Raw genomic sequence first — 26,992 nt, 5'->3', positions numbered from 1 at the left:
CAGGACCGTTTGCAGTTCAGCTTGCCACTCGTCCAGACTGCTACCCCCGTTATCACCACTGATCTCACTTGCATTGCAACTGCATTTGTAGCTCTGAGGCACATTTCACTGCAGTGGCCAACAAAGAACTATCAAAAGAGCGATGAGGAGTAATGCAGACGCAGAAATGAACATCACTTTTAAGCTTCAGCATAAAGCTGCGATTTTTACATTTTTGCAAACATGCAAATTTGGTGTGCGTCAGAATCGGATAATTATGTTACCCTTTCTAACCAGGCCTGACAATATGGCTGTTTCTCTTGAGAGATTCCAGCAGGCTAGTATGAAAAAAAAAAAAAAAAAAAAAAGAACTAATTGGTTGAGAAGGAAGCCATAGCTTCTCATGTTGGGAAATGCTTTGCAGAAGAGGTGAGCAGCTGCTACGAGCCTAGAAATTCACGAACCAATCTTCAAGCCTTAAGTTTAGGTTTCAAAGGTGATCATGCACTATACACACGAGGTGGTGTCTCAACCACAGTAAACAAGAGCAGCTTCAGACAACTCGACATAAACAAAACAGGCACTACTAATGGCTACATTTTGCCATTCAACATTGTTAAGGCATGTAAGAAACAGCTTTGTTTGTAAGAATACACATTACATGGCTGGTAGAGCCTGAGACAATGGCAAAGATAACGGAGCCATAAACTGGCTCCTGACAACTCTATCGATGCGCCACTGTAAACTCTGTTTCACTTGTTGGAAGAGGCAACCCTGCCTAGGCACCAGAAATGGCACTGCCACTCGACTGCTGGCCAGTCTCGGCACTATAATGTAGACGCCGGCAGGGTCCGCTCCTTTCCAAGAAGCACTATCATTTCAGCCACACCAGGTCCCTGCTGCAAGGAAACGAATAAAAGATGTTCATACGATCACTCGGTAACAAATTATTAGTCAAGAATACAAACATTTAATGTTTTTTCATGTTGCAAAAATGGAAACATACAGACATGGCCCTTCAGAAACACCTAAACTCAGCTGCGAGAATTCACCATTCATGGTCTGCACTATGTCGCTGCATTGCTAGCTTGAAAAAAAAAAGTAAGCAGGAATATCATGTGAAGAGAGAGAAGAGAGGAAAGGAAAATAACAGGTATAATATGTACATCAGAATGGAGAATGTTTGGGCGTGTTGGTTCATTCGTCACACAAAGCAAAGAGAAAAAAACAAAAACGACAAGGTGTGAGGTGAGGATAGGACGAGCGCTTGACCTGTCTTCACCTCGTCCCTTGTCGTTTTTTTTTGCGCTTTGCTTTGTGTGATAATATGTACAGGCTATTGGGCAACTGTACAAGTGCGCCAGAGTGTTCTGCAGTCCCATTACTGAAATCACCAATGGCTTAGTTAGCCCAGCTGCCTGTTGAAAATAACGATGGCAACAGCACTTACAGAAAGCAAGTGTGCACATGGCGAGTGAAATGCACTTCTGCTATTCCTGAACATTTGGTCACACTCAAATCAAGGAAAAGAAACAAAAGCAAAATGCATGCATCCTGCACCTTCGAAGGTATTAAGTAAGATAAAATTTAGAACACATCTTATTTCCAAGAAAAGTCAGGCGTGTTACAACTCGAATTTGCACTGATGATGTCAAAATGCTAAGCCAAAATGATGGGCTTTGTTTAAACTTTTTATTTCATTGTGCAGTTCAGGCTACAATCAGGACTGATAGGGTGCACCATATTTGTGCAGAATTATAATTTTTCTTGCAAACAAGCTAAGGAAGATGGCAATGATACAAGCAAACACTACCCTCTACTATGCAAGCAGCAGCAAATGCCAATAAGTATTGATGGAGAACGCACCTTAAGGCCACTTAGCAGAGACGCAAGTGGCGCATTAAGTCACTGTACTTGAGCCTGGCTTCCGAGGAGACTGACCGTAGCAGCTCGCTCACCACATCTCTGTTGAACTGGTCACCACTAAGACAGTCCAGCTTGTGGCAAAGATGGCTGACTGCCACAGCTGTTGGCAGAGCAGTGAAAACAGTTCAGTCACATCATAGCGTGGCAACAGTATGTTATCACCATACATATTCTGCAGCATGTCAGTGTGTTTAAAAGCGCTACTACCATTCTGTGTTCTTGCCTTGATCTGCTGTCGACAAAGTCAGACTGTGCTGGTTTCCCTGAGCTGAAGCTTACGCAATGCAATACAATGCTAATAAACGACACAATAAGCACCGTGCCCTTCACTGGCTATATGCTCTCTGCACAATATGTCATATTCACCAAATGCACCATACCACCTGACAGTGCGTTGAGATATGCACTGTCTCAGTTATCACAAACATTCAAGAACAACAGAGAATCATAAGCAGCCCCTTCCACTTTCAATCATTCTAGCAGAAAGGCACTGAACTGTGCAACAAAAAGTCGGCTCCTCTGTTAAAGGGCAACTCCGGTGGTTTTTTCATAATTTTGTTTTTTTAATTGATTACATTCCTCGGCACGTCCGGACTCGAACACAAAAAACCGTTTTTCAAAATTCAATTGGAAGTATTTTTAAAAAAGAAAAACAGCAAATCGAAACCGAAACTGCTTTCACGGCCAGAAACGACGTCCCATTTGACGAAATGGTGACGTCACACTCAGTATTAGAAAAACACTCGTACGTGCGTTGGATGGTGAAAATAAAGTATGGAAATCATGACGCACTGCATAAAATGCCTGAGGTAGTTCAGTATAAGCCTCACAATTTCATAATCACGCGTGAAGTGGACAGTAACGCCGGTATACTGTTTGTGACGTCAGAAACTAAGTGTTGCCGGCAGAAATAGTCTCAACTTAAGCCATGAAAACGGCATATTTTAAAAGCCGTGTTGCGCACGAACGGATTATCGTACGGCGCCCAAATTTTTGTAGAATGCGTCAGGACGGAGAGGAGAATATACAGTAAAATTTTTATTAGAATATTCGAATGTCAAAAAAACCCCCGAGTTGCCCTTTAAGCATCACCAGAAAGCTTTGACAGCATTGAGCTGCTGATTACAGCAATATATACATCAAAATAAGTAACACTGATCAGTGCATTTTTTTTTTTTTTTGCGAACGGGGGTGGGGGGCGGGGGGGGGGGGGGGGGGGGGGGGGGGGGGGGGGGGGGGGGGGGGGGGGGGTGGGATGTGCTGCTAGAGACTAGAGTGTTGTTGTTGTTGTGTTGGGTTTTTTGGCGCATAAGCAACTAAGGCTATCATGCGCCACGAGCAAGGTGAAAGTTTTGTTTTGCAAGAAATGGGAAAATGAGTGTGTTAAAACTAATTTGTTTAAAAAAATCTCCTTTTAAAAACTATGTTTCATTTTTTCCTACAGTTTGTGTAAAACATTTGCTTCCCTTATGAAACTAAAAACACAAGATAAATCAACAAGTCCATCATCATCTAAAATCAGTTTAGGGTGAAAAGGAATGTATTCTTTGTAAAATTTTGCAAAAATTTTTTTTCTTATCTTTTCAAGACTTGCGCATGTGAATAAAATGTGGTTAATAGTTAGTTCCTCTCCGCATTTTTCGCATCGTGGTTTCTCTTCTTTCTTCAACAAAAAATTGTGTGTCAGGTGCGTGTGTCCAATGCGGAGACGGCATAGGATCACTTCTATAAAACGCTCCTTATGCCGGCACGACATCCATTCTCCCAAAATGGGCTTCACTAAGTGTAGTTTATTTCCCACTTCACTGTCCCAGGCAGACTGCCATTTTTCTTTTAATTTGAGATGTACAAGTTTCGTACAGTCTTTGTAAGGTATGCTTATACTCTTTATTTGCTTGTCGCGGGCTTCAGCAGCACATGTGTCTGCTCTGTCATTGCCTTTAATGCCCATGTGACTCGGGACCCAGCAGAATTTTACGTTGTATCCTCGAGCTATGGCTGTTGTTATATTGTGTATTATGTTTCCAAGTAAAGGAGCAGCTGCATTTCTGGAATTTAGAGCTGTGAGAACACTTAGAGAGTCTGTAAATATAATGCTGTTTATGACATTCTCTTTTAATATTTTCTCTACGGCAACAGAAATGGCATAGGATTCAGCAGTGAAAATAGACGCACAGTGTGGAAGTCTTATGATTTCCACAGAATCTCCTTGCACAACTGCACTTCCAGTGTACACAGCAGTTTTAGATCCATCGGTATAAAAGTCTGTGAAGTTTTTGTACTTTTCCTGCAAGTTTAAGAATTCCTGAATAATGTGCTCTTGTGGGGTTTTGGTTTTTGGAAACTGTGTGAGAGTGAGGTCACAGATTTCAGGAAGACTGTACCATGGAGGTAGAGGGCTGTTTTTTTGTGCGACATCAGGCAAGGTGTCCAGGACCTGCAGCTCACTGCACATGCTTTCGAATTGCATGATCAGTGGCCTTGTTGCTTTGGGTTTATTTGTGAAAATTAATCGAGAGGGGCAAGTTGTGACAACTGGATAACAGAGGTGTTTTTTCTGTGACTTTATTCTTAGAATGTAAGCACACGTGAGGGCTATTCGTCTGTCTTCCAGTGAAGGCTCATTTGTTTCTACATACAGGCTGCTTATAGGGGATGTTCTGTATGCACCGCATGCAAGGCGCAGACCTAAGTTATGTACAGGGTCCAGTTTTTTTAGATATGAAGGCCTAGCTGAACCGTACACTGTACTCCCATAGTCCACGCGGGAGCGTACAACAGAACGGTATACATGTAAAAGACATGCCCTGTCGGAACCCCAATGTTTCCGCGAAAGAACTTTCAGTATGTTAAGAGATTTTGAGGCTTTCTTTTTTAGTTTGTTTATGTGAGGTAGAAATGTGAGTTTTTTATCGAAAGTAATGCCTAGGAATTTGTGCTCTTCTTTTAATGGTAATTCGGTTCTATTTAAGTGCAAGACAGGGTTGTTCTGAATACCCCGTTTGAGTGAAAACATAACTGCCACCGTCTTTTGGGGGGAAAACTGAAACCCATTTTTGTCGGCCCATGCCACTAGTTTATTTATTGTTATTTGTATTTGTCTCTCACACGTTGATATATTGGAAGAGGTGTAGGCTATCTGGAGGTCATCTACGTAGAGTGAACACATAATGGAATTTGGGATTTCATTGGTAATGGAATTGATTTTTACAACAAAAAGCGTTGTGCTTAGAATGCACCCCTGAGGTACTCCATTCTCCTGAATGAAGCTTCTTGACAAGGTGGTACCGAGGCGCACTTGGAATGAACGATGTGAAAGAAAGTCTTTTAAAACACTGAGCATTCGACCACGGATGCCCAAAGCTGCTAGATCACGTAGGATGCCGAATCTCCAAGTTGTATCATATGCCTTTTCTAGATCGAAGAAAACAGCGAGACAATGCTGTCTATGTATAAACGCCTCGCGGACAGTGTTTTCGAGGCGTACTAGGTGGTCCGTAGTTGAGCATCCTTTCTTAAAACCGCACTGATGAATATTAAGAAGTTTACTTGATTCTAAAATAAAGGTTAATCTAGTGTTTAAAATACTTTCAAAAGATTTTGCTAAACAACTAGTTAGGGCTATAGGCCTGTAACTCCCAGGACAGGTCGGCGGCTTGCCGGGTTTTAGGAACGGCGCAATTATGGCTCTTTTCCAAGTCTCCGGTATTTTAGCTAGCACCCAGATTTTGTTAAAAAACTTTAGAAGCGCTTCTACAGATGCTTCTGATAGATGGGCGAGCATCTCATAATGAATCTCATCAGGACCAGGTGCAGTTTTTTTACCGCAAGCGAGAACATCTTTCAGTTCTTGCAGCGTAATCAACCTATTGTAAGGTGTATTCGTGCTGCCCCTCGTAGGAAGCCTATATTTTTCAATCCTGTCCTTGTACTTTAAGAATGTTTTTGTATAGTGTGCAGAACTCGAAATTTTGTGGAAATGCACACCTAATATATTAGCTTGTTCTTCGATGCTTGTCTGTGTATTAGGAGCTGTGAGGATTGGAATTGTGAATGGGGAGAAGCTGCCATTTAGCTTATGAATTTGTTCCCACATTTTTTTTGATGTTGTGGAGCTGTTTATAGATGTAACATACTTCTGCCATGATTTTTTTTCGGCATTACGACGAATATATCAAGCTTTGGCTCTTGCTTTTTTAAAAACTGTCAGATTTTCATATGTTGGGTATCTCCAAAAAATACCCCAGGCTTTATTTTGTTCTTTTTTGGCTTCTTTACAGTCCTGTGTCCACCAGACTTTGTGGTTTTGGTGCACTACGCCTGTGGATTGGGGAATAGATAGACGTGCTGCCGCAAGAATGCATGCTGTAAATATTTCATTCATTTTGTCTATATCAATTTTCTCTGAATATATTTCATTTAGACTGGCTTCTTGCCTGAACAAAGACCAGTCAGCTAAATGCAGTTTCCACCGCCTGGGTTTTGTCGGGATGACTGATGGTGAGGATGATAAGCTGATCATGACAGGAAGATGGTCGCTTCCGTACGGATTATTTAAAACTTCCCATTTAAAATCGGTAAAAATAGAAGGTGAACTAAAAGACAGATCTAAACAACTCGCTTTGCCTGTGGCTGGGGAGTAGTATGTTGGATTGCCAGAGTTTAGGAGACACACGTTGCTGCATAAAATAAAATCTTCTATAAGCTGACCACGAGTATCTGTTTGCTCGCTGCCCCAAAGACACGAATGAGCATTAAAATCACCAACTAAAAGATATGGCTCGTGAAGCTGTTGTAAAAGGTCTTCTAAATCATCTAGTGTTATCTTGATGTGTGGTTGGAGGTATACTGAACATACTGTGATGGTTTTATGTGTTAATATTGTGGCTGCTACCGCTTCAAGTCTGGTATTAAGAGTCAGCTCCTGAGCAGCGATTCCAGTTTTCACGACGATGGCTACACCACCCGAGTCTGCTGGACAGCTCCCGGTCCTGGCGGATGATTTTGTAATTTTTAAGGAAATTTTTGTTCTGAGGACCTAAGTTGGTTTCCTGGAGACACAAAGCCAATGGGGAGAATGTAGCCAGGATGTCCTTTATGTCGCTGTAATTATTTAGTAGTCCTCTACAATTCCAATGTATTATACACGCCATCTTATTTTATGAAAAATGTGAAAAACTAGATTAGGTTTTTTTTTTGGCCCAACGACTCGGGGCCTGTCTTTTTTTTGACGGTCTAAGCTGTGCCGTCGTCCGTCTGACGTCGAAGGCACAGCCCTACCGGGGCTCGTGTCCATTGCCTCCTCTTCAGAGGCAGCGGAGGAGCGCGCCCCAGATAAGTGTTCTTTCGTGTTAGGCCTCGCCTCATGAGGAGAGGCCTTCAGGCTTGTCAACCCGGAGGGCTGCATAGCCTTCTTTTGAGATGGAGGTGGGGGAGCAGCATGAGCCACTTCCACCTGGGGCGCGGGTAGCCCTGCCCGAGGCTCACTCTGTGTGGCCTGGGCAGGTGCTAAATGTTGGTGTGGCACCCCGCGCTGTTGTGCCATACCAGAATAACTTGGTTTTGCAGTGATCTGAAAAGCAGGAGTAGTGGCCAGTTTTTGTCGCGCTTCTTTATATGACAAGTTTTCTTTTGTTTTGATAGTGATTACTTCTTTTTCAGTTTTCCACGTGGGGCAAGACCTTGAATAAGCAGGGTGTTCTCCTTCACAGTTAGCACACTGCAATGTGGTTTCGGTGCATTCATCAGTTGAGTGTTCTTTTGAAGCGCATTTCGCACAAGTTCGGCGACCGCGACAACTCTGTGAGCCGTGTCCGAATTTCTGGCAGTTAAAGCATCGTCTAGGGTTCGGTATATAATGTCTTACACTTATCTTCAGGTAGCCTACTTCAATGGTGTCAGGGAGAGCACTGGAAGCAAATGTAAGGACAATGTGCTTTGTCGGGATTTCTTTGTTTTCTTTTCTTATCTTAATCCTCTGGACATTTACAACGTTCTGATCAGCAAGTCCTTCTAACAGTTCATTTTCTGTCAAGTGTATGAAATCATTTTCTGAAATCACACCTCGGACAGTGTTCAGTGATCGATGAGCAGTGATCGAGACAGGTATGTCCCCGATAGACTCAATGTTGGACAGTTTCAAGTATTGCATGTAGTCTTTCAATTCAAGCAGTAGGTCTCCACTTGCCAGTTTTTTCACCTTGTAACCTGCACCTAGTGCACTTGTCAGTGATTTCTCAACTATGAATGGGGAGATAATTCTCGCTGATTTTTGCTCTTCTTCACTATGTATCACATAGTACTTTGGGAAAACTTCTTTGTTTTTTTGGAAAAATTCATGGGTTACATCGGTCCGCCCTCTTTTGAGAGGGCGATCAGTTCCAGAAAGAGAAGCAGCCATAAAATGTGATATTTTTCGGCCAAAGTGGCAGCCACCCACCATGGAGCCCAACAAGGGGACGGGAAAGGAGCTTGTACAAAGAGTCCTGGCCACGTCAGCTGTACACTCTGACTATAACCAAATACGGCGTAACGCAGGGTGGTTAGCCACACAAGGTTAACCCTCGCCGCCAGGAAAAAGGAAAAAGCGAGAAGGGAGGAGAAGACAGGAAAGTTCTGAGAAAGAGGATAGGAAAGTGAAAGATGGAGGGGAGGATAGGAAAAGGCGACTGCCGATTTCCTCCGGGTGGGTCAGCCCGAAGGTGCCGTCTATGGGAAGCGTGGGCCAAAGTGGTGTGTTGCCTCCACCGAGGGGCCTTAAGGGTCAAAACACTCGGCATTGGCTCAACCACCAGGATCCCCTTTTCCCCAGACACGACGATGCCACGCACGGCTAAGCGTGGGTGCTCGGGGTCCGTGGTGTCGCACAAAACACACAAACACCTGCTTTAACAGGTGCCCCCTGCGGGGAGAGACTAGAGTGAGAAAGAGTGAAAATAGCTAATTAAAAAGTTAGTGCACAGTGAAGATCCAAGATATGATACTCTACACACTGGTTCTGCAGAGGAACAAATGTCAGCAAAACAGGAACTGTAACTGAATATAGTACAGATTGGGTGACAAGGTAAGGTGTGCTATTGTAAGCCATTACACTTTTTTAGTATTAAAACTTTATAGTTAAAGCTGCCGCTGTGGTGTAGCGGTTAGGGTGCTCGACTACTGTGCCCAAGGATGCGGGCCGCAGCAACCGCTTTTCGATGGAGGCGCAAAGCAAGTTGCCCGTGTGCTGTGCGATGTCAGTGCCTGTTAAGAACCCCAGGTGGTTGAAATTTCCGGAGCCCTCCATCACGGCATCTTTCAACTTTAAACACCACAAACCAACGGACACTGCTTGTGCAAAACATGAAATATAAACAGAAGAGGAATAAAAACATACGCACACACGCATGCATGCACAAACAGGGTACTCACACATTTCAGGCTGTTGGGCCTGGCTCCCCAGAACAGGGTCTGACCAGATGAAAGCCATGTCTGGAGTTAATAGATCATGCAGGCTGTCAATCCGATCCTGCAGATGGCACAAAGAGTTGCCGAGCCTATTAAAGTCCCGCTAGTCAGTACTCTGTCTTTATGTCCCTCAATTAGGATTATTATGATTACTCAGGGCACACTAGTAAACACATAAGCCCACTGGCAAACTGCACCATTGCCAGGGTGACAAGCTCAACATGAAATTGCTGATTTGCGACTTACATTCTGATCAAAACCTTGTGATGGCCACACTTTATACTAGTCAATTGCACCTGAAAAACTTTTGTGTCACAAGAACTCTCAAACTATGGCTATCAAGAGCAGATTGCCTGACATTAGCGCTTAATGAACAAGGCCTCTGACAGCGAGAGCACCATGCGGAGGCAAGGAGTGGTTGTCCCCCCCCCCCCCCCCCCCTAGAAAAAAAAAAAATAAATAAATTGCCGGGCCACAGAGGAATCTGCCGAATGCTTCATTCAGATCCCGATAAAGCAGATATGTCTCACAATAACGTAGCTAACACAGGACACTAATCAATGACTGCCTGCCAAATTTTACTTAATTTCTTACGAATACGAAAGCCACACAGACTTTATCCCTATCAGTGGCGGTCTCCTCCTGCAGAAAGTCCACCCAGTCACCTTAAAACCAATCCCAGGGACCGCCACTGATCCCTACCTACGGTAACTATTTATGGCCCCTCTTCTGGCCTTGAAACTATTTGAAACTCAAAATCATTGACACTATTTGTGCAAAGAACAAACATAAACAATATAAGAACAGATCAAAATTTTCAAAGAAAACTATCTCATGCTCGTTAGGATAGATCCTGGGAGGAAGTCACCGCCAATGAAATGCTCAAGTTTGTTGGTCTAGTGATATACAAAGCCACTTCATGGCTTTGCTGGTTCTTCTACAAGTTGCAGACTCGGACAATGCTGAACAATGTGCATACATACGAGAAAACCACTTGGTAAAACGCTATTGGCCTCGAAATCGAGCAGAGTTGCCATCTAGTGGAATAGCGGCGAACCCTACCAAGTGTGGATGCGTGTTCGTGTCGCGTGCCATCCCGCAGTGATTTACGTGTACGCGTGCGGCGTGCACAAGAGCGCTTTTTGTTTGTTTCGCAGTTCCTGTGCGCTTTGGCTTACCTATCTGCCTCTTGAAAAAGGCTATTACCCCACCCTCTATATAAAAAAAACGTACTTGTCCTTATCAAATATGTCACGCTGGAAAGGACATCATCAGTCGCGGTCTTCGGCGCTTGAGATTATTTGACAAGCAGTGTCTCAAATGAAGTGAATGAATCCTCGAGTCAAGTACAATATAATGAACCAGGCTGTCTCGATTCATTCTAAAGTACTGCAGGTCAGAGCACAAACCTTGTATCTCCGTGGGCTTGACACTACATTTGTCTGTCTCACTTGTATAAGACACGCACACACTGTTGAAAAGGCGATAAGATATGTCATGTTCAGGCCCCAGTATCAGCCTGTGAGTGCCTTAAAACACAAAAAGCGTGCAAAGTGATGCCAGTAAATCTAAAAAAAACGGGGGGTTGCGTGCCTTGTTTTCCTAAAAGCTGTGCATCTTTTTTTTTTTTTTCTGCACTGGCAAAATTGATGAATTTTTTTTCTGTAACATTGGAACACTCTAAACAGTAAATTGCTAATGTATTGCATAAGGCATGTTTTCATCGCCATAAAACCCACCGTAAACTTGGAAGCAGACATACGCCGCGTGCGTTTCTGCGAGCGCTGCCGGATGCCAATCCCCACTATCAGAGCGACGGTAGTGCCACCTATAGGTCGATCTCACGCTGAATAACCTCTTCATCATGACGGCATAATAAGTTTTGAGACTGCCCCTTCACCTTCAAAGCACCGAAAAATCAATGAGTTTATTGTCTTGCTCATCAATGTATATCATAGGTATGAAAAAGGTCAAAAACAGTGCCGCCCCGCCGGGGTGGCGCAGTGGTTAGGGCGCTCGACTACTGTGCCCAAGGACGCGGGATCGAATCCCGGCCTCAGTGGCCGCTTTTCGATGGAGGCGAAAAGCTAGGCGCCCGTGTGCTGTGCGATGTCAGTGCACCTTAAGGAACCCCAGGTGGTCGAAATTTCTGGAGTCCTCCACTACGGCGTCTCTCATAGCCTGACTCGCTTTGGGACGTTAAACCCCAAAACCAAACCAAACCAAAAACAGCGCCCTGTTTGCATGCATGGAGGGATCATGGAAGGATGAGCAAGAACCTTGGTCTGATGTAGAACATGGATTGCATCCTGCTCGGTGAACGATGCCTTGAATTCAGAGCCATGCTGGTCAGCAATTAGCTGCTGCAGTTGCCTAGCAAGGACCCGTGTACTGTCTTCTGAGCTAAGGCATGAGTGGAGGTGCAACTTGTTCAAAGACGACAATCGTTCCGTGTCCAGCCGGCAGGAGCCCATCTTCAAATGTTCGGGAGAAAACTGTGACAGAGAAAAAGAGCATTGATTATCACAACACATCCGGTGCATTTATAATGTTCTAACGCCTGAAATGAGATAGACAATGCACGAAACAGATTCAAGCTATATAAGAGTGCAGAATTCCTTTTTGCCCTAAATTAGAACAGTGTTTATGCTGTGTGAAGCTGCCACAAGTGAATTAAACAAGCACCTTTCTGCAAATGTGAACACCAAAGGAAGCATGTTTTCTGTCAGGTAACGAGCAGAAAAATTTGGGGCACACTTAAGCTTGACCTTTAATGGTAAAATGCACGTTAATGGATCCTATCTATGGCTCCCCTTGCAGATGCTTGCGTGCGTACATGCAATTTGCCACTGAGTCATTAATCCTTTCATTTGTGCCTCTATTATCTCCCACACACTCAACAGCATACAGTTGCAAGCTGCCAGAGTATGCGAAAAGACCACTCGACACAGGCGTAAAGCCCCGTTTTAACCAAGTCACATGAATGGGCCTGCATGGCCTAGGTGTGTATGACTGGAGATCGAAGGGTTCCAGTGAGTCTGATTCCAATCTCAAAGAAGCTGTTCGAGTTGGCAGGTCCTGTAGTGTAATGTAGTGGTGTCACACAAGAAATCTACCAATCAGTGCCTGCACAAGCCATCTGCCACCTGCCACGAGCTATTGTCATGATTTTTCACTCACAGTCTACAATGGCAGATTTTCTGGACATTGGGGTCTTCAACATTATCGTGTCCAAAAGCAGCACATGCTAACAATGGAATTCACATTACAATATTATGCCGGCGTGATTATAGATTCATCTTGATGTTAGGCACTTACCTGACCGCAGCGGTGTGCACTAATGGATAAATTTTTAACAGTTTCATGCATTTTAAAGCCTCAAATCTAGCTTTTTCTCAATATGAACATGTTTGAGTCATTCATACCATGCTAGCGCACAGAGTTTTTTTTTCTTACAGTATCACACTATAGTTTGTCGATCCAATATTTAGGGGAATCCCCTAAGGTGGAGTAGATAAGGGAGTAATTACTCATTGACATCCAGAGTTTGTCAACAGTGTTAAGAGTGAGCACACAATGCCTATCGCTCCGCCATGGTGGTGCAGTGGTTAGGGCACTCGACTACTGTGCCCAAGGATGTGGGATCGAATCCTGGCTGTGGCGGCCGCTTTTCAATGGAGGCGAAAAGCAAGGCACTTGTGTGCTGTGTGATGTCAGTGCACATTAAAAAACTCCAGGTGGTCGAAATTTCCAGAGCCCTCCACTACGGCGTCTCTCATAGCCTGAGTCACTTACTAAACCAAAGCCTATCAGAGCAATGAGAAAAACTTAAAGATGCAGTAATCAAAGCAGGAGAAGGAAATACAACACCCACCTTCTCAATCATTTCAGGAAGTCGGAGAAACTGGTCTTTGCCTTGTTTGCCAAATCCGCCTCCTGCCAGCACCAATAGGTTGAGCACAGCCTCTGGTGAGAAACCTTGCTCCTGGATGGAAAAACGGCCCTGGCTTACTGCATACGGAAATGTAATGTTAAGATTTTTTTTTTTGTCTGCACATGCATCTTCCATGGAAGAAGCTTAAGAGAGTTGCATGGTTCGTTTCACAAGGAAAAGGAGCTGCCTAAACATGGTAAAGTTCCCGTGTGGACTTCCACTCATTAAAACCACCTGGTATAAAAAAAATATTAAATGGAGCTCACTCTGATCTTTTCCACTCGGATGTCATCCCGGCGTTTCGAAAGTTTAGTGCCATCCCTGCATGATTCAATATGAATGGTTTCAAGCATAGCAAAGGACACTCGCAGTTTGCAATGCAGCTATGATAGTCTGCCTATCACAACTGGCCTTTCAGCCTTCACGACCTGCCACAGTTGTGGAAATGTAACATTTCACTCTGCAGTTTTGAGTGTGACCTTTATTAATCTCTTGACAATTCAAAAGGAAGAGGAAACGAGTGGGGAGATAGAGCTTCTTTTACTTATTTGGCAGGAACATGGCACATTCATGCTTTGACCAAGCAAGGGTAGTGTTCTCTTGAAAGAAGAGCAGTTGATGTCAAACCCTCTGAAAATCTTTTAGATTTCCAGAAACTATTGAGTTCCACTGAATGTCCAGCCATATATGCAGACCTCCTTTCTAGGGCACAGGAAAAAGTCCCAGCTGACAAAACTGAAAGCACTGAGGAATGAAAGTTGATCTTTGGACAGCTCAACACTGGTGGATGCATTATCTGGAGCAGTGTCTCAACTTGTCACCCTGCCTGAACAAGTTTGAAACTATGGTCACCAGTGCACTGCGCATGGCTCTGTTAACTCCTCTTGCACTTTGGACAAACAGCGCTCATTCTTGCAGAATAGTCCCTCACTTTGAGCATTTTAGGTGAGTAGCACTCCTCTGTGGCTTAGGTGGTGTGTCGCTCAACAGATGGTACCACTGACCCGCTAAATAAAAATATGGCATCTGGTGGAGGCAATACATGTATCGCTGGCTCGTCGTCACGGAAAAAAAGCTTTCCATCATCGCTGTCCTAGTCATTCGAAGATGATAATTCAGACTTCAATCTTTACATTGCTTCAGAAAGTGAGGACGACAGTGATGACATTAATATAAGTAGTTCTTCCAATAAAAAAAGATGACTGCTCAGAAGTAACTATCGCGAATGCATGTCAGTGGGTGAAGATTCGCACAACATTGTGACGAAGCCTCCATAGTTCCCACTTATGATCTTCCCTTGTAAAACATTCCCTGCTGCCTGATGGCTAGCTTGGTTGCATTGTTGCTTATCGGTGGGTAACCAATTTTTCATATAATGAGCAATAAACTCCTTTATGTTCATTTGATTTAGTTCCTGGTTTAATAATTTTTGAGTCAGGTACTCCATTTCTATTACCAGTTGAAATCAGCAATAAGTAAGCAGTTTTGGTTAAAAATTTAGTAGAATCCCGATATAGCAAACTCAGGATAATAAAGTGAAACTGAAGTCCAGGTTTCTTTTCCATTGACGACTACATTTTCCCCCCCTTTATAGTAAATACATTTTTTTGGTAAAAAAAAAAAAGGTTATTGTAAAGTGCATCTGGCTGCAGCGACATACTTCAGAAGAAATGACATCGCGGCACACGTGCAACCTATGATAGCAAGGTAAAGCTTTCTTTTTTTCAAAAAAATTTTTTTTTTAAATGAAACGGCATTATTTTTTTAAAATGGATTTCCCACTAGGCTCATCAGCTCGCAGATGACCAACTTTATGTGGGCCTTAGAGCCGAGAGGAAAAACTTGCGCCGCGTAGGGGGAAAAAAGAAATCTTTCTACGACCATGGAAAGAAGGTGACGCTGTCCACTGAGAACGTAAAAGTGAGCAAAAGCGCAGTGAAAAGTAGGGAAGGGAAGGGAAGGAATGGCCGGAAATTCATTGCATTGTGCAGCACAAAGAGCGAGGCAGCGGTAGTCAAAGTTTTTAAATATAAAGTAAATTTAAAGAATTCTAGGGGGCCCCTTGGACCGCTACAGTGTGATGCAGTGAAGGCCTTCGTAGTGCGGTGGTCTCTAGCCCTCCACTATGGCACCTCTTCCTCTCTTTTATTCTTTCACTCCCACCTTCCCTTATGGCACGGTTCAGGTGTCGATGGAGGTGTGACAGATACTGCAACCGTCTTTTCTTTCCTGTAAACGGATTTGAAACGTTGCTAATTCCTGCTTTACTGCATCTGCTTCTGTATGCTGTGTGGTGCGGCGTTCGAGGAAGCGCCAAATGAAAGGTGCAGCACGGACGCCTAGATCGGAAGCCCGGCAGGGTCCGTCACAGTCTCGCGGTATCCCTCAGATTTCGCAAAGAAGTGTGACACTTCTCACAGATGCACGCATGCACGGACGGACAATCATGAGCCCACAAAGGCTTTCGCTTTAAAACGTTGGCAGTGGCAAGAAGTAGAGGCAGTTTTGCCGTGCTTGACTGCCGCATGCATTTTTCATGAATTACCTCTTAATTGACAGAAACAGCGGAAGACGATGCCGCGCTCATGCAAGGATTTTGGAAATACAGAGCGCACACGAACGAGGACGAAGAAGAGTGGACACGAGCATATTTGTCCTCGTCCGTGTGAGCTGAGCATTTCCAAAATTAACTATATCCAACCCGCCCAACTCTCAGTTGTTCTTGCAAGGATTTGGTTTTCACATGAAGTCAAACTCAGTTGCATTCGTAGCCATGTTGCATTCATTTTAAAGAGGTACTTCCACAAAATGTAAGCAAAAAATCTGACACCTGAGGAAAAAAAAAACAAAAGAAAATCGCACAAAGACGATACGAGAAGGATGAAAGATATTTAGGAGATATTTTTTTATCAAGCAACAATTGAGACGCATTTAATTACCACTTAATTACGCCACTTAATTACCAAACAGTATCTCCAGGGCCGTGTCATCACCAACAACTGAAATGGTAAAGACTTTGATATACTAGTAAATATTCTTATCAGTCCGAGTGACTTTAATATAGAGGGGCTCTATTTAATAAAGTACTTAAGGGATTAATGATTCGACGTGTAACTCTAGTAGACCACACTAATCTACTTAGGGACGAATTTCTCTTATGAGGCAGGTGAAAAGAAACAATATCGGTATGACCTTTGCCAGACTTCTGGTTTGGAAGTGATGCACTCTTTTATGATGAGGGTTGGTGATTGCTTTAAATTTTACTGGAAACACATCATCCATAATGAAACAGTTTCCAGATACTCACTGTTACAACCATGCTGACTGCAAGGTGCCCTAGTTTCTCACTCGCCCATATATAATAGCAGCAGGGAGGTCCTGCATTGCTGGGCCAATGCAATGTGGTACAACTAACAAGCAACAGTCATTGAACACAGTCTCAGCTTGATGATTGATGAGTCTTTCACTCAGCATCAAAAAGGCTCAGGTTAATTTGAATTCTGCCAAATTAGAACAAATTTACAATGTTCCATCACAGCCTTTAACCCATTTTTTCCAGCTTCTTTATACCACAGCCAGTTCACAAATATTTAGAATACCTCCTCACAGTTTTACGATTATGACCTCAAGGCACTACTTTCTTTTCTTTTTTTCTGAGGCAAAAAAGGCGGCTCTGCACTGCCCCAGAAATGTGGCCTTACATCTATGTGGCCTGCTAAAGCGAAAGCCTTACTTGGCTCGTGAGTGGCATGGACAGGAAGTATATGCAGTGAGCGGCCACTCTGCCTCACTGGTTGCCATAGTAACAGTTTGTAGGGCACCGCTAGAGGAGCAGAAAGAGTACAAAGGGCATCATGCTACCTGTCGTGTGGTGGTGCACTTTCGCATTCACACATGCAGGGCAATCCTAAGTGCCTCTGCAGAGTTTTCTTAGCCAGTCACTTTGTGCAGAAGTAGTAGTTCCACGAGTACAGAACGCACTTGTTTAGCAGCAGAGGCAGGTGCCAGAAACGAGGTGGCTCCCATCCCAGGCCACTGTAGAGCATGAGGTGCTTGGGTGTTGACACCTGCCACTCAATGCCACGCAGCACATCGGTCACCCCCATGAGCCGGTCATCCACCACGCATGCCAGATGGTATGTTGGGAACCCATCACTTTTCAGGATCACCTGGAACATGACCCATGCTAGGCTGTTAAAAAATTAAGAGTAGGTTAAGGTTTAGCCCAATAAGCAGCTTTCACTTTTTCATGCTATGGTGTCAGATGAACTGAAAGGAACTAAGTATGCTCATTAAATGAATACAATAAAGAAGCCAAGAGTTCACGCTCGCGTTGGCGCACACACGTGCGTGCATTCATGATAGGCACACAAACACATGTGTGTGTGTGCCTATCATGAATGCACGCACGTGTGTGTCAACAGACCCAGCTGAAGTTTGTCAGAGACTACGTAGCAGTGCTGAGGCTTCCCCCTTTACCTTTTTATGCTGAAGCAAAACGTTATTTCCCTAATGTATAAGATTTTCAAACTATGCAGTAGCAATCCACATACTCCTCAGAAACATTATGCTTGCACCCCTTTACTTCCCTTGACAACAGCAATTACAAATCTGTTGAAAAGTAATTTAATTATCTGACTGAACAGTTTACACCTCAACAGCATTTAAAGGGCAGTCCTAGAGACAGGATTTGTAAAGATTCCAAAGTAGTAACTACTGCTTTCTTGGAAGAGAAAGAAGACCAAGCTTGAAGATCTAAACTTACAGGGTCTCCTTCCGTCTGTGCCACATCGTAGGTCACAGCACCATGAATGCCATCCTGGAATGTCAGCTTGCCTTCTGTAAGCTGTGAAGCAAGGAGCGTCAGAAGTCTTCATGGAACCACTGTGCATGCCTTGTGCCCACCTTGAGGCGAATTACATAGGACTGGTGCTGGTCCTTCGAGTCTTTTCCGAGCGAGCGGCACCGGTTGTCATAGCGAGGCACCTCTTGGTTCCGTAGGGCATTTTTCCTCAGGATCTCTAGCCGTAACTCGGAGCAGTAACACCGGTAAGCATGGCCAGTCTGTGACAGGCGATCAACAACCTAATGCTACGCATTTCCCCTTTCCTAAATGAAAAAGGTACAAGAAAAAATTGTTTGCATGCAAAGAGCAGACGCAACAGAAAGCTGATGCCAAGTCGACATCCCAGCTGGTATGTGTGATCAAGAACAAAACATTTCAGGACAGCATTACATGCTACAATGAAAACCAACGATAGAAGCAAAAAAATGGCAGAAGCAACTAAATCATGCTAGGCAATGGGCGAACATAACTCCAGCGCCGAAGCGAGCACCGCTCGCGGAGAGAAGTGTATGTACGGCAGGATAAGCTCACCACAGCGCATGCGGCAATGGCTGCAATCTGACTGTGGCAAGAATTCTGCCACATTCTCTGTAAGCAAAAACAGCTGCCTTTAAACATAAATTGTCGCATTTTTGGTTCCGCAGCCATGAACATATAATATTTCTCCATGAACACTGTTTGGCAGCTGCATACAGTCACTTGATTGCAGCTGTCTAGCGGTAATTGTTACCTAAGGCAGGATATAACGCTTGTTAGTTACCGGGGTATGCATGCTATGAAAGCAGCTTGTATGTGACATCGATCCAAATTTCCTCCCCAAACGTCAGCTGAAAACAGGGAGCAAGTATTTTGTTCCCATTGCGAAGGCAAATGAAGAGGCCCATCTTACATGTTACAAAAGCAAGACTCAGGCAATAGCTTTATTATTAACAACTTTCTAGAAGAAAAAATAACTGCAATATATGCCTCGCTCTACGTCTAGCCCAGGGGTTCTCAAACTGGGTTCCGCAAAACACAGGGGTTCCACGGGCTGTCTTCTTGTGTTCCGCGAGAATCTTCAGAGCTCAGGGCAAGCACTACTCTCAAAGAGAAATTTAATGGTGAAGGCTTGGTGACATTTTGGATGGGGACTGCTCCACTGTTTCCATGCCTCTCTGAAAGGGCAGTGGACATTTGCTTTCCTTTGCAACTACATATGCATGTGAACAGGCATTTTCAGCCCTCGCCTATCTGACAAACAAGCACAGGAGCCGTCTTGACCCGGCAGCTGATATGAGACTGGCTCTGAGTGCTACTGAGCCACGCTTTGACTTGCTCTTAAAAGGGAAGCAGTACCACCCATCCCATTAGTATTTGTATTAATCTGTGCAATAAGCATTTAACCTTTGCAACTCTCTCTTTGCAAAAATGCACTCGACAACATTGCTGGTAAATGAAAGCGGGAGGGGGGGTCCCTGGAACTTAGTGAAGGCTTTTGGGGTTCCTCCAAGTAAAAACGTTTGAGAACCCCTGGTCTAGCCTCATGCATATGTCTGCTTACCTGCCTCAATTTGTTCCCTTTCGATAGCAAATATATGCTGATTTCAGCAACGGCACACAAGGAAGACTGACCGCTGAAGGACATTTTACTTGAAGCATGCTGTAGAGTTTGTCATACATGCTCTAAATTATTGGTTGGCAAACTTTTGGGGCACGCTGGGAAATTGCAAAAGAAAAATAGGTTACGAACAGCATAGCTATTTACCTTGCTTGAAAGAGCATAGCTATTTTATTTACTAATGGATCAGTATACAGCTCATCAGTATACAAAGGAACATCACCCATCTTCTCCAAGGTGAAAATACCTTCATTGGTGGAAGTGTATGAAGGAAACTTATTACAGCCTTGGTTCAGCTGGAATCAATTGTGCGCCAATTTGGAATATTTCATATCCCCTGAGCCGGATGTTAATTAGCAACTGCTTCCTCCATCTGCATGTGTTCTCATCATGCTTGACAATTGCTCTGATGAACATTTTCTATACCTTCATAAAGATGGCAAACGTGACTACTCGTGACCGAAATTTCGTTTCGTGAATGAGTAGCACAACAGCGTTGCGCCGTGCCCATGTTTTCTTTTATATAATATTCCAAACACTTCCAAATCCAACCACGAACCTTGTGTGAATCCTCTGCCGTGCACTGAGCGGAGCGAATTCGAACCATGGATTCGAATGGAATTCTGTAGTAGTTACTGTTTTCATGTAAACAATACCTACAAGGAAATTGGCCATGACTAGGGCGGGAATCCCGTAGCTATTGCTGCAGCCGATTACCCTGCGTGCAGAATGCAACACATTCTCGCTATGTTCATTGCATTTTGCCGTCCCAGTCAACTTCCATTGGTTTAACCATCCTGCTGTTCTGCCCTCAGCCGCAGGATGCCTGGAGTATTGTGGTGTCAAGTCCTAGAGTTCTCGTGCTCTGAATATGCTAAATATACGGCAAACACGTCATCGCGGCCTAGGCAGCCATGTACACAGTACAGCATGATTTCGTTTTTTCAATGGCACCGTCCCAGAGCTTCCAACCGACCAGAGAGACAGTTGTTGCATTTAAAGCACATTTTAGCCAAAATCACCGCTTAAAATGCTGACAGGTGGCCATAGAGGAGAAATAGGAAGTTTGCTGGTACCACACCATTGAAACATCGAAATTATGTTGCGTCGCCTTACGATAACTAACATGCGTTACGGTACTGGCTGTACTAGCGATGTTAAAGTACTCCCTAAAAGCAGCCACGACTATAAGCCCACCTAATACAGGTGTTACTAAGAGGAAGTGCAGCTGCACATTGATTATTGAGGAGGCATGCAATTATTGTGCTTCCAGAGGAGCCGGATGCCGCCTCCGTGTACAATATGCGTTCTGCTTCAAAAAAGCACGCCCAACTTTTAAATATCCCATGCAAAATAAAAGACCTGAGAATTAAAACACCTAAGGCATATATCGCTGCCAACACTTTTATTAGTAAACGACTTCTTATGCGATACCTTCGGTTCGCGCTACGATACCCAGTCTGCTATGCTGGCTACGCTGGAGTGATCCTGCAGCACGCTCTCCGCTGCTCGCGGTGGCTCCTAGCGAATGCCTGTTGCCTATAGTGCCCTCATCAGGCCGTGTCATGTAGCAAGCGACCAGAAAAGGATCGGGGCAATGACAGCTGCCCGCGGTCAGGCCACTGTAAATCTTTTGTGAATTTGAATTTCTGCATAATAACATTTAAAAGCGACAGTGTTCAGGACAGTGTTCCCTAGAAAGTCAGCAACAGCATTGTCACGCTGCAAGAAAAGAAAATAGGGGACACTTAAGCCCCGTCTTAAAGGTGCACTACGAAGAATTCTGAAAATTTTTGTTTTCACTTTTATTTTGTTATCTGGTTTCTGTGAATAAATAGTTTTAGTCACAGACAACGCAATCGTAAATTAAGCCAGCGACAGTAAAAATATCCTGCACTCTTTGTTTTCAAGAGACTCAACCTCACCACTCCATGGTGGGCAATAAAAATCCTCTAATCTGTGAAGATGCCCAAAGTGATCTTTATTGAAATTTTTTGATATGATACAAATAACATTTCGATAGAACCCCTACATATTGAGGGCTTAGAGGCCATGCCACCAAAACAGCAAGCCCGATGAAAGTGCGTAATGTTCCCAAGGTCATTCCGCATATTACAGAGCGGCAAGCCTCCACACGACTGCCTGAAACAAACTCTGCATGCTGGGTGACTCCTCCTACTCTCAGCAGTGAGTTCAAAAAAGAGTGGGAGTTGGGGCGGTTTATCTGATGTTAATAGCAAAATCCACTGCACAGTGATATAATTAAAGTTCACAAAAATGCTTTGAGTGTGTAGATCAAGTTCCCGCAATTAGAAAAATGCCTTCAAAATTCTCTTCGGTCCACGTTTAGAGGCATGACATTATAGTGGCCTGTGGTGCTCTGGCATGCATCTGTACAGTGAATTGAAGATGCACTGTTTCTACTATAAAAGCCAGTTCCAAACAGAGAGTGCTGAAACCACAAAGGTGCCTTCCAGTAAGACGCAGATGCTGCAGAGGAACCTTTATTGCGCTAGTGCCCCATCTGTTGGGTAAGCAGCATACAGCACATCATGGGGGTGCTTTACAGCGGCCGCTGCATGGCAGGGCCACATACTACGACAAACAAGGCTGAGAAATGCCAACATGCACTTTGCTGCTCGCTTAATTATTACTTCTATAATATACTAAGTTCTCTCTTTAGACACATAACACATACTGACTTGCACTGACGTTCATTCCAAATTTGAAGTCCTATTTTCAGGTATTTCCATTCCAGACATCCACACATGACTTAGGTTTTTTGGCACATGTGTGTTGTAGGTATCTAGGCACAAGCGTGATGCGGGTTTCTCGACACAACGCAGACACTGCGTTTTCCATCGTGTGGGAGTCTTAAAGCTATTGCTTTAAAATTGGAGCAGGTGGCAATTGGCAGCTGATGTGGCCGGGCACTTACTGGTAGTCGGGTTGTGTGATGTCAAGCTTCCACATGACAAAGCTGTGTTGGCAAAAACTGCCAACTCAGGCAGCTACTTTGAGATACAAGTGTGAAGGTTATCAAAATGTATGGAACCCTTGGATACCGAATCTGATAAGATAACCCTAAACCATGTGTGCACTCTGTATAACTTGGTTGAATGGACACTGACACAATATTTATCATAATATTATAATGCATCAAATCTGCAGAGGTTATATTTTTGAGTATTCAAGTCAAATTTAAAGGATCTGCACGGACTCTATCATTCGAAAAAAAAAAATATATTTTTTTATAAAGTGCTCCTGGCAACTGCTCGCAACAGATTAGGGTGAAGCTTCACTGCATGTTCAAAGCTACCCCCCTTTCCACTGACATCAACTGGACTTTTTGGGCATACACTCTCATCAGATGCTCCCAAGTGATGCGAGCAAGAGGGGGCATGGTGGGGCACCATTGTAACCTTATTTATTCTTTTTTTTTTCTTGTGCACTAGTGTGCACCGAGTTGAGTGGGACGACAATGAGCATCCTTTTTGGAAGTTAGCTCAAAATATTTCACGTTGTGGAGGTGAATGATGGAAGCCTATTGTTCGTGTGTGTTGTCTAACTTTAGTAAATAGCTTTTCATGGTCCATTTATATCTATGTCGGAGGGTATTTCAAATAATGCGGCAGCTTACGAGTGTATGCTAATCAGTCTAGTAGAAATAAGTTAACAAATTAGTGACTAAGCAAGTAGCAAAGTGCATGTATATGAGCAACGGTCCTCAAAGGGCAATGGAGATGAAGCCATTAATGCTATCGCGTCACGCCCTTAAATTAGGACAGACACCAAATTTCACACATACAGCTGATTTGGTTGAGAAGCCATCGCTGTAACCCAAATTACAAAAAACTTAAGAAAAAATATGCACGTAATTTGATTTCAAAATTGTGACACAACTGTTTTTTATGCAGTGTTCAGGGTGGTGTTATACCATTTCGCTTTCCACTTTGGCCTCCATCTTTTAGTAAAGTTGGGGGCCAGTTTGTGATAGGGATTTGAACCGACAACTTCTGTACCTTAGATAAGTGTAGGTGACCACTGAGAAGTGATGCAGGTTCTATTCTTTCCTTTCCCAAAAAACCATCTTAAACGAAAATTAAATAAATAGAGGTAATAGCAGAATGAAAAGGCAGTGTTAAAGGTGCTTCGTGCCTACTTTAAGGCGAAGCTTGGGTGTTCCCCTAATATTTAGTTATGTTACGTCTTTGGAGTGATGTGCAGCACATCAAAAAATATGGGCAGCTTCGTTGAATGTGCAAAAAGGCAGTAAATAGTTTATAAATGATTTTTTTTCCATGCTATTTCGATTTCAGTTTCCATCACCAAGCGAAGAGCTGTGACGTCATAGATGATTTGTAGTAAAGTGATGCCTATAAAGATTGTAGTATGATCACTCCTTGGTTCATTTTAATTTGCATCAACTGTTATGCAAGCTTTCTGAAGTGTTGGAATCACAAAAAAATGAATGTGTAGCAATTATATGGCAGTTGTTTCTTGGCACAGGTGACAACTGGTCTGTGACGTCACAGTCGGTGCTTGGCGCCTGAAACCAAAACTGCGACTAGAAAGAAAGGTACACTATTGCCTTGCCTTATATATTCCAAAGTAAAAAGCATTCATCTAACGATTTTGTGTCCCTACTCCTCTAAAGAAAGAGCTTATCTGTCTTCCTTTCCCCACCCGTTATTTTAGAGCCTTTTAGATAATTACAATTCCTGTGGTGGCATAACAGTGTGTTCATTCTATACAAACTTAAATGGACGGAGACATGAACATGTGAAAGCAGCTGGCAATGCTGAAAAGACATGACAACACTTAGTGATTTGAGTTATGCTGCTTTAATGTATGCAAGCATTTATGGCTGTGTGGCTTTGTTGCCTTCTTCAGTATAGGGTTGCACGAGATTTGCCCAAGCACAGTGGAAAAAGAAGGCCTGCCTTTTTGCTTATTCAGTTTGGTCTGGGAGAGTTCACTTGCTTACCATAAAACAAAGTGACAGACACTTACCTCGACAAGTTTGTGAGCATATGCCTGGTAAAGCTTTACCCTTTGAGACTGAAAACGAAAAATAAAGAAAAGTAAGATGCAAGAAAAAAAAAAGGACTTGAAAGAATTTTCACTCGAAACATGGGCATCTTATTCACAAGTTGGGCCTCCAAGATACACTTTTCATATCACTGTGCACCTGATAACAATACCCAGAGGGTATCAACTGTGTAGGGGGTAGCGACTGGAATGCATGATGAATCCTTTCGGCCAGACTATTCAAAGGAGAAAGGATAGCCTCTTTGAAATGGGGTCTGTAGTTACAATTGTACAGCTTTTCCACCACACAGGGTCCACTCACACGTCTTAGCTCTGAGATAGGAATAGTCATACGGCAGAAAACTTTCATACCTGCTACCATTGTGCAGCACGAGATTCAGTGACAGCTGCTTGCAGTGATAGACACAATATCCATTTTAGTCTCCTTCTTTGTTAGAATACAAATAGTGATGCCTTGTGCATTTAATCAACATCAAGCAAGGTATGAAGTTAGGCCACAATGCTCCAGAACAGGGAAATGGATACCAACAGCTGTTGCTATAAATGGCTGTCCTCGCTGAGCATACTGTACCAGTACTCGTCTAACGTGCTTGGGAGGGGCATTCTAGCATGCACTGATGACATTTGTTCTGTTCTGTCTTATGGCCTTGATATAGCTTTCTCAGGCACGAGAGAAAAATTGTGACAAGATATTGTTTGAGACACTCATAAGTGATACCAATGCACAAAGTAGCGCAACATTTGTGCACAACCTGCGAAGTGAACTACGCAGCGAGTACCTGCACATAGGGGCCCACATCGCCACCCAGGCCAGGTCCTTCATCAGGGCAGAGGCCGGCCCAGCGCAATGTGTCCACAATTCTCTCGGCTGCTCCGGCAACAACCCGCGACTGCAAAGGGACATGGCAGTGCTTGAAATCACTTCCTTACATTTGAACTTACTGTAATTTATCACAAAAATCTGCACACAGTAATATATTAAGGGTACATGGTGCATTCCTAAAACCTGGCAGTATCCACACTCGGGATCGGAACAGTCACACCCTTCTCAGCATTAAGGTCCGTCAATGTTGGTTAGCAGCTTCGTCAAACAGCCATCGCTTCTGGCCACCGCACGTGCACCGCACCATAGACCACGTATAATACAAGCACTAGAATGAACTGCACATTCACCAGCGAATAAATTTGGTATGTATATAAGCATATGCACATAGAGCCAGTGATGCTAGTATACAAAATTGCGTAGCGATAAGAACACGACCACCCAGAGGGAAGTTTTTTGTACAGTACATGGCATACATGAGCCGATGCAAGTGAAATAAGTTGTTTTTTTTTTTTTTTGGAGGGGTCGTTACTTGCACTAGATTTCCCTAGAACTTAAGTCCAACGTCTCGGAATTGAGCACGTGCGTTTTAGCGCACAAGCCACCAAGATGCCGTTTTTTTAACGCACACTAGTATTACCTGGTCCGTATCCTCGATCCTGAGGAGAAACTTGCCTCGGTACTTTCTAGCAAACAGGTAATTGTAGAGAGCGGTTCTCAGGCTTCCCAGGTGCATTTCGCCGGTAGGGCTGGGAGCGAACCGTACTCTAACGTCCGACATAAAACGTATCCCGCGGCACATGCCGTGAACAGCAAAAAAAGCTCGCATGTGCATAGACCGCATACTGATCATTCTCTTTCAGCTTTAACTCATGAGCACAGTCGTGATAGGACGTTTAGACCAGACTATGAGTACTACTGACGTCACATAGTTAATAAGAGATAACACGCCACTTCTGCCAACACAGTATTTTGAAAATGAAGTGGCTTAACATGAGCTGAAGCGATCGTTTGAAGAGAACGTGGTGCCTTGACAGTGCTTCTCATCAGTAATGTATGCCATACCGCGCCATGCTTTCGGTAATCTACCTTGTACTATAGTGCCTAGAATATACTGGCTAGTGTGCCGAGGGCGCGCGCTGGCGTGTCCGCCGCGGTGATGCCTTCCCGCTACCACCGCGGGGCGGCGCTACAAATAGCTAAGGTGCTATCGCTCCGCGTTCGCGGCATCAGCAGCATAGGCGGCATATATATAGGTCCGGATAGCGCGCTGCGCTTTTCACTATGAAACCTGTCTCTCGACCGTTTAAGCGCACTTTGTGTCTAAAAACAGTCTTGGTGGAAGACATTCATACCGTCCTAGTACTGTGCGGAGAAAATTATACGCTC

General features: G+C 43.8%; 1 protein-coding gene across 1 annotated transcript; it reads right to left on the bottom strand.

Moving 5' to 3' along the window:
* Positions 1-331: 331 nt before the first annotated feature.
* GluRS-m (putative glutamate--tRNA ligase, mitochondrial) lies at positions 332-26,730 on the bottom strand. Its single transcript, XM_084593116.1, is given in 13 exon segments — positions 332-878; positions 1,846-1,865; positions 1,868-2,005; positions 9,316-9,412; positions 11,631-11,846; positions 13,226-13,336; positions 13,552-13,606; positions 17,267-17,454; positions 18,051-18,131; positions 18,191-18,349; positions 24,742-24,789; positions 25,560-25,670; positions 26,244-26,730. Coding segments are annotated over 13 exon segments (1,509 nt in total). The 5' UTR covers positions 26,457-26,730; the 3' UTR covers positions 332-806.
* Between the last annotated feature and the right edge of the window lie 262 nt (positions 26,731-26,992).

The sequence above is a fragment of the Amblyomma maculatum genome, chromosome 2 (assembly GCF_055883805.1).
Source record: "Amblyomma maculatum isolate TAMU_Amacu chromosome 2, ASM5588380v1, whole genome shotgun sequence".
Taxonomy (NCBI): Eukaryota; Metazoa; Arthropoda; class Arachnida; order Ixodida; family Ixodidae; genus Amblyomma; species Amblyomma maculatum.
This window is presented reverse-complemented; position numbering and strand designations above follow the sequence as displayed.